The sequence below is a fragment of the Channa argus genome, chromosome 12, assembly GCF_033026475.1.
Source record: "Channa argus isolate prfri chromosome 12, Channa argus male v1.0, whole genome shotgun sequence".
NCBI lineage: Eukaryota > Metazoa > Chordata > Actinopteri > Anabantiformes > Channidae > Channa > Channa argus.
The window spans coordinates 8956577-8971408 of NC_090208.1; the positions used below are offsets into that span (position 1 = coordinate 8956577).

The window sequence follows — 14832 nt, forward strand, 5'->3', positions numbered from 1 at the left end:
TTAGATTTGTAAATTATTTTATTCCTTTTTTATTCACAATTTGTACAGTTTGCCAACTTTTTTGGAATCGGGTTTGTATATATGTCTATGGTCGTTGTCACAAGATGACTTTAGCCCTCAAATGTCCACTCATGCTAAAAAAAGAACAATAGATGCCGAATGCAGCCTTTTCAACAAAAATGGGACTGCTGAGTATTTGTTTACTGAAGTCGGAGGTAAAGCCGTTGTTTAGTTTGCGGGGAGCAGATCGCCATCTTTAAGGACTACAATTTGAGTCTGCATCACGAGACGAAACGCAGAGAAATACAAAAACTTGACTGATACTGAAAGGGTGCGAACATCCGAAGCTTTACTAGCTAAGCTGCAAAAGCAGGAAGGCTTTTTTTTTATTAAGCTTCACACATGCAGGGATGCAGCAACCAAGACTAGCTTGGTGATATCCCACAAAATCGCTAAAAACAGCAAGCCATTTTTGGAGGGGGAGTTTGTCAAAGAGTGCTTGGTGGACTCTGCAATACTAATATGCCATGAAAAAAAAAAGGCCCATTTGAGTAAGTCCCGCTGTCCAGGCGAACCGTGACAAGGAGGATCGAGGACATTGTTGGGAATCTGGAGCTTCAGCTGCAACGTGAAGTGTCAAGTTTTGACTTTTTCTCCTTGTCTTTGGACGAGAGCCGGGATGTCCGCGACACAGCCCAGCTACTCATATTTGTCCGGGGGATAACGAACTTCAAGATTACTGAGGAGCTGGCAGCCGTGCGGTCGATGCCAGGGACGACGACAGGAAGCGATCTGTTTACGGACGTTAAATGCGTGCATGGACACTCTGGCAATTAAATGGGACAGACTGGCAGGTGTCACAACGGATGGTTGTCCTAATCTTACGGGGAAAAGTGTTGGACTTTTGAAACGTATGCAAGATAAAGTGACAGAAATCAATGCAGATCAAAATTGGTATTTTTACATTTTATTATACACAAACATCTTGTGCAAGCAGTGCTGAAAATTAACCATGTTATTGATGTTGTTGCTAAAACAGTAAACTTCATCAGGGCACGGGCATTGAATCACAGACAGTTTGTCACACTTTTGGAGGAGACTGAGACGGAGACATAAGACATCGGCTACCACACAGCTGTCAGATGGCTGAGCCTGGGCAAAATGCTAAAAAGAGTTTGGGACCTGAAAGCAGAGATTCGAGAGTTTTGTGAGAAGAAAGGCAAAGACACCCCGGAGCTCTCGGATGCGGACTGGGTGGTAGATTTTGCAATTGCTGTTGATGTGACTGCACTGATGAATGAACTGAACACCAAACTGCAATGCAAAGGGCCTTTTTGTTTATGAAATGCACAGCCTGGTGAAGGCTTTCATGAGAAATATGCAGTTTCTTTCAAGCCAACTGGAGAGCAACACTCTCACTCACATGCAAAGTCACACAATCGGCTGATCACCTCCCCAGGTACTCATCCATGTTCGGTGCATTGCATGGTGAGTTTTCAAGGCGATTTGAAGATCTCAGAACAATCGAAGATGAAATGCACATGATTTCCTCTCCCTTTACCTGCAGTCTGCAGCATTTAAGACTGCTGCAACCAGAGTGTGGTGTGCAATGGGTGTTTTCCGGCTGAATGTCATAAAACCCCTTTGTCTCCAGAGACAACCATAGTCATGAACAACACCAAATGCATAACGTGAGTCAGTGTAAATATTGACAGTTTTTTCTTCAGCCAATTTGCAGGCTTCCGTAAGGGCTATCAGGTCAGCTGCCTGAGCAGACAGGTGAGAGGGTAGTGTACCACTGGAAATGACATTATGTTTGGTGACAACAGCAAATCCAACTAAGTTTCTACCCGTTTTGACATCTCGGGAAGCAGACCCATCAACAAATAACTCTAAGTCAGTATTCAAGATTGGTGTGTCTGTGAGATCAGGTCTGGGAGTACATATGGTTTCCAGAACCTCTGTGCAGTTATGAGGATCTCCATCCTCCACTGTAGGTAGAAGAGTAGCAGGATTCAACACATTACATCTTTTCACAGTGATGTTAGGCATTTCTCTAACATGCTAGCATGCTAGGCGTTTCTCAACCAACGTTGAGTTCACAGATGTGCAGTTTTCTGTGTGTGTAATATGTTTGTAACAGCGTGTGGAACCATAAGAATCAAATCAGAATAGCCAACCAAATCACGTGATGCTAAACCAGCGTTTGCTGCTGCAGCAACTGCTCTCAGACAGAGGGGATGACCTGCTGCTACTGGATCCAGCTTTGAAAAATAAGCAACAGGCCGCCCCGTGAGGTTGGCATAAGACAGAGGTCATGTAATTGTCTTTTTGATCAAGAAATTGAGTGAAAGGCATGTTAGGATTAGGCAGACCCAGAGTGGGAGCTACAGTAAGTGCTGCCTTAAGATCACTAAATGCTTTTTCTCCTTTAATAGTCCACTTAATTTTGTCACATGCAGAAAGTTGTTTCATGCACCATAGCAGACAGGGAAGCTTCACGCAAAGAGTAATTTGGGATTCACTTTTTGCAGAATTATGTCATGCCAAGGAAACTCCTCATCTGTTTTTCTTTTTTTTTTTTATATTATTATCAAGCTTATTAAATATTAATATTTAGAATTGCAAGAATTTGCAATGAGCACATCACATGCTCCAGAGACTTTCTTCTAACCAATCAGAGAATGTTAATGATTTATCCTCCATTATTGGTTTTGCAGTTTCTTAATTATTGTAATTTGCTAATGACTAATATCTGAAGTGCTGTGCAGAGCATGACTGTGTAGTACATGCTAGAAGAGCACAATGGAGCATTGAGTGGGAGGGCTGGATAGAGCAGAGGGGAGTGATTTCTAAGGTTTTTTTAATGCTGGTGCTATTTTAAATTGCACATTGTTTCTTTAACTGCTACTTTACATGTTAATATTTTTAATAGAAATACTTGTCTATGGAATATTGAATTTCATTTAGTCATTAACATAAGGCCATGTTGACAGTGAGTCAGCTATACACCACAAAATAAAACATTGACAAAGCCCAGCATACAACAGATTAGTGTTTTACATCCCCTATCCAATCTTGTTAATAAGGCTTTTTATGTTTCTGTTAAATTTAACACGAGTCACACGTCTTCATTTCATCCCAGAGCTTATTTGACAAATTAACAGAATCATTTGTTCTCACTTTTTATTTGTTCAACTTCTCTCCCGTATTGTGTAATGTCTCGTTGTGAACCGCTTTTGGATGTTTCCTGTTATAACTTGGTCAAACCACGTCTGCAGTGACACCTGTGATTTTTAAACTAGGCATTTAAACCGTAAAAGTCATATTTAAAACATGAATAATAACTAGTTATTATAAACCTCACAACAGTGCTCAACATGGGTAAATGTCCAACTTTTAATAAATGTTCTACTGTATATGTAGCGACTCCTCCCTCTAAGCCATCCCACTATACAACTTATTAGGGGGCCCAGTGGCTCAGTGATGGAGCCTGGACAAAAAAATGGGAGGGTTGCGGCAGGACGGGCACCTGGTGTGAAAACGCATACCAAATCAACGTGCGGAACGTGTTCCCCTGTGGCGACCCCTGAAGGGACAAACCAAAAGCCGTTGTTGCACTATACATTGTACTGGTCGTGCACTCATACACTGACCTGTGTTGTCCAGAAATATGATAAAATATCCCTTTATTGCTCTTTCACACTAAGTTACCACTTGGTAGTACCTTTGAGATATTTATTTAGTCATTTTTCACTATGTCTGTAGTTCTTTATTACTAATAATCTGTCAGACAAATTCCCACCACAGTCTTACTGTCAGCTAATATTGTAATCTAACAGTACATCCTCTGTGTGGTTATTTGTTTTAGTAACTTATGTTTATCACAAAATCTGTTATTCTGTATCTGGGTTAAAAAAATAACGAGGAAAAAATTACCCCGTAATGGTTTTTATACAAATGTATAACTGCCTGTTTCATACTGGTGCCATTAAAAACATTTGACATTTTACAAATTAATCACATTATCAGATCTGTTTAAACCTTAGATAGACCAAGTCTCCAGCAGGTTTATGATGAAGCTGTGAACTAAGTTCATTACAAACACGAAAACCAACTTACCTTCTTAAAGCCTCTTGAAATCTTCCACAACAAACAGTTCAGGTGTCGTCTTTTATTAAACGGTGACTTGAAGCAAACTGTGTAACTGAACCTCAGCTTTTAAGTGAAGGAAGTCTGGTTTTATACTGTATGTTCACTGGAGGTGGGGGGTAGCAGGCTACTCCCACTTCTAACACATTGTTTTTCCTTCACGGTCCCCCTTTCTCAAATGTATTTGAGATTCCAAGAACTTTATTTCCACGGTAAACAGTTTTGTCTTGTTGCAGCTACTCTTTGCTCAAAAAGAAAGTGAAACTGTGGCAAGAACTGGCAATGAGTAGAAAATTAAGAATAAATATTTAAAGACGAATGAACAGAAGTCATACGTAGCAAAATGAACAATGAGGACAGAATGAAAGAATTATGATGAAGATGATGGTGAAAAAAGGTCTCTGTTGTTAAATTATGCAAATAAAACTTAAACATGTAATGATGATGACAAGTTCACTTTGCTGCTTTTTTCCCAGTACATCTAATAATTGTCAATGTAATAAAAGTACCATTTTGTTTAATGAGGAAATTTGACAAAGAGACCCCTTCTAAAATCACCCAAGCTCAGGTCTATAGATATAAAGATAAAATGATTTTCATGTTGAGTGACAAATTAGAAGATGTGTTGGCAACACACAAAAAAAAGTGTCCATTATTATTAATTTTCAATTGGCTAAAGAGAGTTGACTATTAATAATGATCTTATTAATCAGTCACACATGTTCTGGAATCAATAAAGAGAAAGGGGTTTAACTCCATACATAATGCTGTTTTATGATTTGGGTGAGGTTTTGGCACAACTCCCCCCCCAAAAAGCAATACACATTGTGACCAATTGGACCAATCTCGAGATAGAAACTGTACAAACCTTGATGTTCAGATGTTGTCAGTGTTTAAGCAGCAGTTAACCTGTGTAGCTTCTTCATATCTGCATTAGATTATGGTTTGTGGCTGAGGTGGAGGACAAAGAGAGAGAGCTTGAAAGTGGTATTCTGACATCAAAAACATTTGTGAATAAATCCAGAGCATGAATTAATAAATGGTTTGACATTTATTAGCATGATTTATTTTGCTTCTCTGTGATTCTCTTCAATGTTTTCAGAAGAATTGCTTCAGTAGGTTCAAAAGGTTCAAAGACACAAACAGTTTTTCTATAAAATTAAAAACTGACATTTTGAAAACAATTTTATTCTAAAGCACATTGACATATTTTCTGAATAACTGGCTCTATAAACACACTATTAAATGAAACAGGTCTTATAAATACATGTCACAGAATCCAGATTCAGTATTTTTTTTCCTGATAATATAATGTTTCTCTTGGCTGCTCTGCTTTAGTTTGTACAGTGAGTTCCCAGCAAACCCTTTGTACCAACAGTTTTCTTCCCTCTTATCTCGGATGTCCCAGATATCTCCAACCAGACCAAGGGACTGCACATTATAAGACACAGCTGTGGCTGTCGCACATGTGACACAAGTGAGGGAAAAGTACTTGGATAACAACTCTTTTCTAACTTTCTGTAAAAGGAAGCAAGCATTCATACACATTAGAAAATCATTCTTTATAGTACAAAAGATCAAATATAAAACTCGTCTGGCCATCAGCTTACTCAAAAAGCCCTTTTACAATTAGGCCTCTTTCAACCTCACCAGCTCCAACACAGCACTTCTTACTGCAGACTTCAATCATGGGATGCCAACCTCCTGTCTCCAACCTGCTACTAATTATTTAAAAAGTATTTTCAATGTGTCTGTGCCGGTGCTCTCCAGTTAGACCCTCAGTACAGTGACACACAGATCATCAGGCAAATGGGATATTCCTGATATGTATGTTATGTGTGGGTGAGAGCCCACAGTCCAGCCTGCGTTGACCTCTCTGGGGGGGAGGAAATGGACTGATGCATGCACAATGAATATACCAGTTATGATTCTGACATAAAACCTACACAGAAAGCACAAGGAAACAAGAAAAAAGTTCAAGAGACTGTATCCACTGATGAATCAGTCACACAAAAATGCTCCTATTGCTCCTGGTAGAAAGTCAGGGAGGGGGGCATCCAGCATAAAAATTTGCCAAATCAACATATGGACTAGTGATATACTGTGGTGACCCTGCAGTTACAGCATCAGCCAAAAGGCAATACACTTTACTCCAGAGTCTCCAGAGGTCAGGAGTGAAGGTATCACAATTTGTTCATGAAGTCTTCTGCGAACAGTGAAAGTGCAGAGGCTACACCAGAAGATGCAAACCGCTCATTAGCAAGAAAAATAGGAAGGCCAGGCTGGAATTTGCCAAAACGTATAAGTTTAATGCACAAATGAGACAAAGATTAACCCATGACAAAGTCATGGAAAAGATCTGCACATGATCTGCTAAGGAGCATTGACTTTGAGGCTCCTGTTGCAGCTTGGTTTTTAAATGTTTCACATTGTAGATTTAAATAGCACACAAGGCACTCAAAGACTTTACTGCAGTAAAAAGACACCAATATAAAAAATAAATACCCCATTATAAGTCAAATTCCTGCATTCAGAGTGCTGATCATTGGGAATATAATTTATAATAATGTTTGCATGTTCAAACCTGTTCAAAATGATGGAAAAAAACATCTGTATACAGAAAAGTAAGGAGCAACTTTGAATTCCGGGTGCGGTCACCAGCCAGCTCTCTTTCTTCATGCTCGCCATGTCGGCTCTTGCTCCTTTGCTTATTGCTGTTGTTACACCTGAACTCAACACTAACTGGATTATCATTTTAAACAACATGGGCAGTTGTATACTTTATTGGATTTTAGTGTTTCTGCAGTTTTTGCAGTTTCTGGTGTTTGTCACAGCCAATGGACACACTATTGCTTGCTGCCAGCACTTTACATACTCCAGAGACTTTCTGCTACAGCTTAACTACTCCCACCAGATCGATAAAGCTACATTTCTAAAGGAAATACTCTGAAGGCACTCTCCTAACCAAGAGGAATCTTCTCACAACAGAAGAAAACTCAACACTAATATTGCTGCTATGTACCTGTGTTTACATAATGTACAATAATATTTGCACCTTTAAGTTTAGTCTTGTAATATATGCACAGTTACTTTTCTATTTCAACTTTTCTACCACCTATTAACAACTGTTTGTTGTTATTACACTCATTTTTTTAATAGTTTCTATTTACATAGTTATGTACTTACAGTTGTTAAGTTTTAGCATTTCAGCACCACAGATAGGTCATCCGGGGATCTGGTGATAGGTTCACACACTCCTTTAAAATAACTCTAGAGTATTTAACACTGACAGATAAGTGCTCCCCCTACAGACCAGTTAGTGGAAGTGTTTTTATTACCAAACCCTGAATTTCTCCTCTCTTTTGAGCAGATTAACACTGAAACTGTCTGGTAGAATTTGTGTATTTAACTTTATGTGCTACATTTGTACAGAACAATAACTTACTTTTCTTTTTTTTTTACCCACCACATTTACATGTAGCTGATATGATTTGCTCCATAGTTAACATGATCTCAGTCAGCTACTGAAATATTACAGTTTATATGTTAATGCTTGTTAGAGCTCACAAGAGAAATTAGTACAGATTGTTCATAATTGTTGGATCTGGCACTGCAAAGTGAATGTGGAGGAAGCTAGAAAACCTGTGATGAGAATATGATTATTTTCTGACATAAAATGGGTTTATCTACCAATTAATCAATCAATCAAACTGTATATGTTTAGCACTTTTTGTATGTTTATGCTTTACCAATGACTTAGAAAACATAAAACAAATTGTAGTGTAGAGAAAATCTGAACAACAACGTGCAAATTAATGCACTCTCCATGTCTGTTATTTGATTAGGAGGAGCTGGTTTACAGTTGTTGGTGACACAAATTCAAACAGGAACAGGATATAAAAAAGCTTAAACCAGAAAACTCGAAAAAGCAAGGTATATATGGCAGTAAAATACAGACCGGGAAATCTTACAAAAAAGACAAAAAAACAACAAACAAGATTTATTTATTTTTATTGTGTCCTGACAATCTCTGAGACCATCATTGAATGTATTTCAAAAAATGAGATAATCAAGATTCTTAATATTTGTTCTGTTAAGAGTATATTTATTATATTTAAGTAGGTGAGACAAAGATTTCAAACATTTCCTTTAACAAAAACTCTCTAGTAATACATGAAAAAAAGTCTCTAGTTATAAATGAATAACTATGTAAATACTTTAAACCAGAAGAGCTTTCAAAGTCTCTCTCAAGTTATATAAGAATTTGACCATATATGTAAAATCAAAGGTCAAAGCTGATGTTCGGATGCATTCAGAAAACATCATGGGCCAAACAATTAAAATCACAACTAATAAATCAGTGAGAAATTATAACATACTACCTGTCTATTAATGAATCAATTAACGATTAACAAATAAACAATTTAAAAGATCAAATAACAGTAAATATGAGTAATCAGCTATACAGAAATTAGAGATCATAAAAAGAAGAAATACCTCATTAACAGACTAAAAGTGTCCAATGTCAAAATCCAAAACCAACACTGAATTGTCTCCACTCAGGTTTAGTCTTTGTCTTTACGCTTTGTTCTGTTTTTGTCTACTGCTCCTCCATATCTGTTTGTGCTACTTGAATGCTGCCTGCCCTTTATCAAGCTGTAGTGGCTCTGTGGGTTCAATATACAAAAGCATGACAAGAGAATAAGTTTCTCTATTGTGACTATGGACAAAACAATTAAATAACGAATAAATCACACAAGTCCTCTTTCAAAAAGATGCAAGTTTGCTGTGGCTCAGTTGGTACGACAGTTATCTATGCACCGCTGGGTGGGTGGTTCAGTTCCAGTTTCCTGCCATCATCTATCTGCAGATAACAATTTTCCTGTTCACCAGAGAATCTACTATTTATAATATGCTGTGACGTTTGAGACAGTGCTTGTTAATGTAAAATTAGCTTTAACCGTTTCTGTAGTTATAGGTGTGGTGGTCCTGAAAGTAGGATGAGCTGTAGCTGAGTGAGTGAAAGCTTTTGTAGTGGTTTGGCCAAGTGTGGAAGCAAATTTTGATGAAGTAAGAACTTTAGGACCTTGTCCTTCTATAATTATCATTGCAGCTGCCACCACACTAACACCTGGTAATTAACCACCACCGCTTCCTGCACCAACAGATGCATCTCTTCCTGGTTGTTTCTGAATTTCTTCCTGATGTAGTGTAGCAGATGATAGAAGACCCGGGGAAACTCTGTCCAGGTGGTTTTGTTTGGGACTCATTGTTTGTAGAAAAGGTGGTGGTTTTTTCGGTGGCAGTGGCATTTGATTGTAGAAGTGCTATGATGTTTGAGACAGTGCTTATTAATGTAAAATTAGCTTTTGGTGTTTTTGTAGTTGTAGGTGTGGTGGTGCTGAAAGTAGGACGAGCTGTAGCTGAGTGAGTGAAAATTGTTGTAGTGGTTTGGCCAAGTGTAGAAGCAAAAGGGGAAGTTGTTGTAATTGAAATTTGTGATGTAGTAAGTACTTTAGGACCCTGTCTTTCTATACTTACCCCCGCCGCCGCCAGACCACCACCCGTCACCGCACCACCACCACCCGCTGCTGCACCACCACCCACCGCCGCCACCAGACCTCCACCTGCCGCCGCCAGACCACCACCTGCCGCCGCCGCCCCACCCGCCGCCGCCAGACCACCACCCGCCACCGCACCACCACCACCCACTGTCGCACCACCACCCACCGCCGCCACCAGACCACCACCTGCCGCCACTGCCCCACCCGCCACCGCACCACCACCCGCTGCCGCACCACCACCACCCGCTGCCGCACCACCCACTACCGCCGGCCCACTCGCCGCCGCCAGACCACCACCTGCTGCGGCCGCACCTCCACCTGCCGCTGCCCCACCTGCCGCCGCCAGACAACCACCTGCCGCCGCTGCACAATCACCTGCCCCCACCATCACACCATCCCCTGCCCCCACCACCACACCATCACCTGCCGCCGCCACACCACCACCACCCGCTGCCGCCAGACCACCACCTGCCGCCAGACCACCACCCACTGCCGCCGCCCCACCCGCCGCCGCCAGTCCACCACCCACCGCCGGCGCCCCACCCGCCACCGCCCGACCACCACCTGCCGCCACCAGACCACCACCTGCTGCCGCCGCACCACCACCCGCCACTGCACCACCACCACCCACTACCGCACCACCGCCTGCCTCCGCCCCCGCACCACCTGCACCTACCATCACACCATCACCATCCGCTGTCGCCCCACCCGCCATTGCACCACCACCACCCAACGCCACCGCCAGACTACCAACTGCCGCCGCCAGACCACCAACTGCCGCTGCCAGACCACCAACTGCCGCCACCGCATGACCTGCTACCAGCACATCACCTCCTCCTGCACCATCAGATGCATCACTTCCTGGTTGTTGCGGAATTCTTTCCTGCTCATTATCCTCATTATTTTCTTGATTCTCCTCTTGTTTCTCTGTAGTTGTAGTAGTGGTAGTGGTAACTCTTGTAGTTGAAGGAGTAGTTGTTGGGATTGTGGTCGTAGATATATTGGTGCTCAAAGTGGCAGCAGCAGTAGTTGAAGGAGTAGTTGTTGGGATTGTGGTCGTAGATATATTGGTGCTCAAAGTGGCAGCAGCAGTAGTTGAAGGAGTAGTAGGAGGGGCAGTTGTGGTTGAAGCTTGGGGTGGGCAATGGCAGTTATTATCAAGATTAATTTCAGGGTAAAATTCAGAAACAGTTTCTGTAAGAGGACACTGTGGTGAATTAGGAAATGCCTTAATGTTCAATTCTTGATGGAGTTCTTTTAAAGTTTTTGTCTCCAGATATTTAGATTTAGAGTCTTCTGCAATGTTGTTTCCCCAGTGTGCACTTGCTAGCCACTTGTTCTTTTTTTTACTGTAACAGCAGAACGCTGACCAGAGCACTGAGGGAATATTAACCCTTTGGTTCAATGTCTCTGTACCAGGTTTTGCCCCAGTCACAACAAATCCTTCAGGGACATTATTATTGTTAATGCAGTACTTTTGAAGGACACATTTGACACAACTCTCCATTTTCGACCAGCTGCCACTGTTGAAAGTGATCACTTGTGGAACAGCATTTGTCAGAGTGAAAGTTGAGATTTTATCATCTTGATCATATGCATGAGAAGATGGAAATAAATGTCCCTTATTATAGCCTTGTTTATTTATGTAATCATTGTTACTGGCCTGGTTTTTTTCCTTGAATGTGCCATCCCACATGTTGGACATATCATCAAGCTGCAAAATGTGAAACAATTAGAAATTAGAATCAGAAACACAGTGATTACTGATGAAAAGTTCTGATTTCATAAATTCAATCGTTTTGCTTATTTAAAATAGTAAAATACTTCTCCTATTACATTTGAAATGCATCTTTCTGTACACACAAATAAAATAAAACAACAGCCATGACACTGGTGAAAATGAAAATAAAAATTATCTCTGACAGAAACCACACTGTTGGTGAAACATATTTAACAATCGTCTTTTGACGATCAAAGTTAATTGTTGATCAAAGAAAAGAAATAACACACCTCTCGCTCTGTTTTCCAACTTTTTTTTGGTCTTGCGCCTTTTGTCCCTCTGTACCTGTAAGCAGAAAACACTGGGATCTTGTTTGTGATGTCATAGAGCGTCACAAACCGTGGCTGGTCCTGATAAGTCTGGCAGATGACTTTGTATCGGTTCTGGTCCCTAATGCTTTCAATCAAGATGCCTGGGATCTGTGGCGGTATTTCATCAAGAAGAAACCCTTTACACTCTGACACTGACTGCACCACTTTAGTTTCTGTTGGAGCGATTGACAGGAGGAGGAGGACTGGGAGGGACAGGAGACACGACTTCTTCAGGAAAGACATCATCACACACTTGATCAGAGGAGAAAATATAGAAATCAAATATTATTTCACATAATTGCACATAAACTTGGTTTTGTTTTGCTCATACAAAAGAGTGAAGTGGATTTTGTTTTGTTTGAAAATCTTGGACAGACTAAGTCACAAAACGTAAAAGTCCTATGATTATCAAACATAATCACTTGGAAATAGATTTTGTAAAAGTTACACCAATTTTTAGGAAGTATTTTGCTTTAGGCTACAACCTGCAATTTAAAGGATCAGTAGTTTACTTTTCAAATATGTCTTTTGTAGAAATATGTCCGAAAGCTCATCTTAAGTGGTTCTGCTAAAGCCTCCAGAGCAGCAGTGACATCAGTGCAGAGATCTTTACTTCTACAGGTTGATGAATGAGGCACATTCTTCCAAAAAATAAGACTATGTCAAAGATTTCTGATCCTTTATTAGGTTTAGCAGCTTCATATTTATTGTAATTCGATAATGGACAATATCTGAAGGGCTGTGCAGAGTGTGATGGAGTGTAGCAGATGGTAGAAGACCATAGTGGAGAACGAGGACTGTGCAGAACTAGTTTAGCAACAAGAAACGCTTGGAGAATAAAGGTGAGCATTCAGTTCTGGAGATTCCAATGTAATGAAAACTACAGAATTAGTGTTACAACCGTAGCAATAGAGCTACTAGCCTTTCTTCAATCAAATAACACCCATGTTAATTAAGCTGCGAAATTCCAGATGATCTCAGAGTGGATAAACCTATACAGGCATCTCTGGATAGTTTTCTAGTTCCACTGTTTTCAGGGAATATGCACACATTTGCTAGTGATCCCTAATAGCTTGAATTTGAAATGTGAGGTTGCAGCAGAACGTTTGGGGCTTGTGCCTTTACTGATTTAACATTTACAGTAAGAAGCTTCAGAGATTGGAAACATGCCTTTTTTATGGCGCATAGGCCTATACTGTGAGAAACTGGCATTGGAAGTGGTCAGGAGAGGGTCATTTAAGACCAGCTGTGGCTGCTTGTTGTGTCCATGATCACCAGCTCCACATCGTCATATAGTTTTGGGTTTTGTTCAACCGTTGAATTAAAAACTCAGGAGAATATTGATTTTATATATATCTATCCTAATACTGAGCTTTATTAACCTAAAGTTTAGGTAAAGCAATGTCTGCTGCAGGTTTATGTTGAAACTGTGTTATTTGTACACCTCAAAACAGAGTTCATTATGCACATAAATGATCTAATTTAGCTTGTTTTCTGAGTGTGAGGATAGATGTGTCTTCAGTTCAGGAACAGAGGAGAGATTTTACCTCAACTCCTATAAGTATTTGTGCATTTAATAATCAATAGTTTCTTCCCTAGAATATATTAAAAAAAAAAAACGTTTTAAAGCTTTTACCCTTTTAAAGCTCTAAAACCCTTTTAAAGCTTTTACCCTTTTAAAGCTCTAAAACCCTTTTAAAGCTTTTACCCTTTTAAAGCTCTAAAACCCTTTTAAAGCTTGCAAATTGTGCAACTGAACTTCAGCCTCAGTGTTCTCAAATGTATTTTAGATCCAAAGGACTTGTTGTTGCAACTGCTCTTTGCTTGAAAAGAAAGTGAAATTGAAAGAAACGACATGAATAGAAATAACTTCAACATCTGTGGATGATAAAAAGACACAATGGACAATGAACAGAAGTCATATGAAGCACAATGAAAAATGAGGAAAAATGAAATAATTATGATGATGAAAAGGTCTCTATGAGGAGATGATGCTAATGAACATCAGTACATAATAATAGTCAATATAATACATTTACCATTCTGTTTAATGAGGAAATTTAACAGACCAGCTAACCACATCTAAAATCCCCAAACCTTAACATATAAAGATAAAAATGATTTACAACATGCTGAATAAAAAATGAGATGTGTTGGCAGCACCCTGCTGTGTTACATATGTAAAAGTGCCATTTATTCATTTACATTTTCTCTCCATTAGGTTTTGGTTTGTCTGAGATGCTGGACAAAGAGTCCTGTCTTTACTAAGTATTTGTGCATTAATTATTCTACAGGTGCTGGTCATAGAATTAGAATATCTTCACAAAGTTGATTTATTTCACTAATTCCATACAAGAAGTGAAACTTGTATAATGTAGACATTCGTTCCACACAGACTGATATATTTCAAGTGTTTATTTCTTTTCATTTTGATGATTATAACTGACCACTAATGAAAACCACAAATTCAGTATCTCAGAAAATTAGAATATTACTTGAACAACAGACAGCGTCAGAAGCGTCTCGCCTGGGCTAAAGACAAAAAGGACTGGACTGCTTCTGAGTTGTCCAAAGTTATGTTCTCTGATGAAAGTCAATTTTGCATTTCCTTTGGAAATCAGGGTCCCGGAGTCTTGCGGTAGAGAGGAGAGGCACAGAATCCACGTTGCTTGAGATCCAGTGTAAAGTTTCCACAGTCAGTGATGGTTTGGTGCCATGTCATCTGCTGGTGTTGCTCCACTGTGTTTTCTGAGGTCCAAGGGCAACGCAGCTGTAAACCAGGACGTTTTAGAGCAGTTCATGCTTCCTGCTGCTGACCAACTTTAGTTAGATGCAGATTTCATTTTCCAACAGGACTTGGCACCTGCACACAGTGCCAAATCTACCACTACCTGATTCAAAGACCATAGTATTCCTGTTCTTGATTGGCCAGCAAACTCACCTGACCTTAACCCCATAGAAAATGTATGGGGCATTGTGAAGAGGAAGATGCAATATGCCAGACCCAACAATGCAGAAGAGCTGA

The 14832-nt window shown here is 40.0% G+C and overlaps 2 protein-coding genes and 1 pseudogene across 2 annotated transcripts in view; 2 read left to right on the forward strand and 1 right to left on the reverse strand.

Annotated features, from left to right (window-relative positions):
* On the forward strand, positions 1-3637 carry LOC137137416 (general transcription factor II-I repeat domain-containing protein 2B-like; annotated as a pseudogene).
* LOC137138125 (uncharacterized) lies at positions 2192-10528 on the forward strand. The gene is made up of 2 exons (XM_067525074.1): positions 2192-2292; positions 9709-10528. The coding sequence occupies exons 1-2, from the start codon at positions 2192-2194 to the stop codon at positions 10526-10528; spliced, it is 921 nt and encodes a 306-aa protein (XP_067381175.1).
* The window catches only part of LOC137138126 (endonuclease domain-containing 1 protein-like), a gene marked incomplete at its 3' end in the record, with an annotated part of 4841 nt that continues 536 nt past the window's right edge, over positions 10528-14832 (reverse strand). Inside the window, exons 2-3 of the mRNA XM_067525076.1 lie at positions 11727-12059; positions 10528-11430 (exon numbers count right to left, since the gene is read on the reverse strand). Coding sequence (XP_067381177.1) covers positions 10528-11430; positions 11727-12053 — 1230 coding nt within the window. The remainder of the gene's footprint in view (positions 11431-11726; positions 12060-14832) is intronic.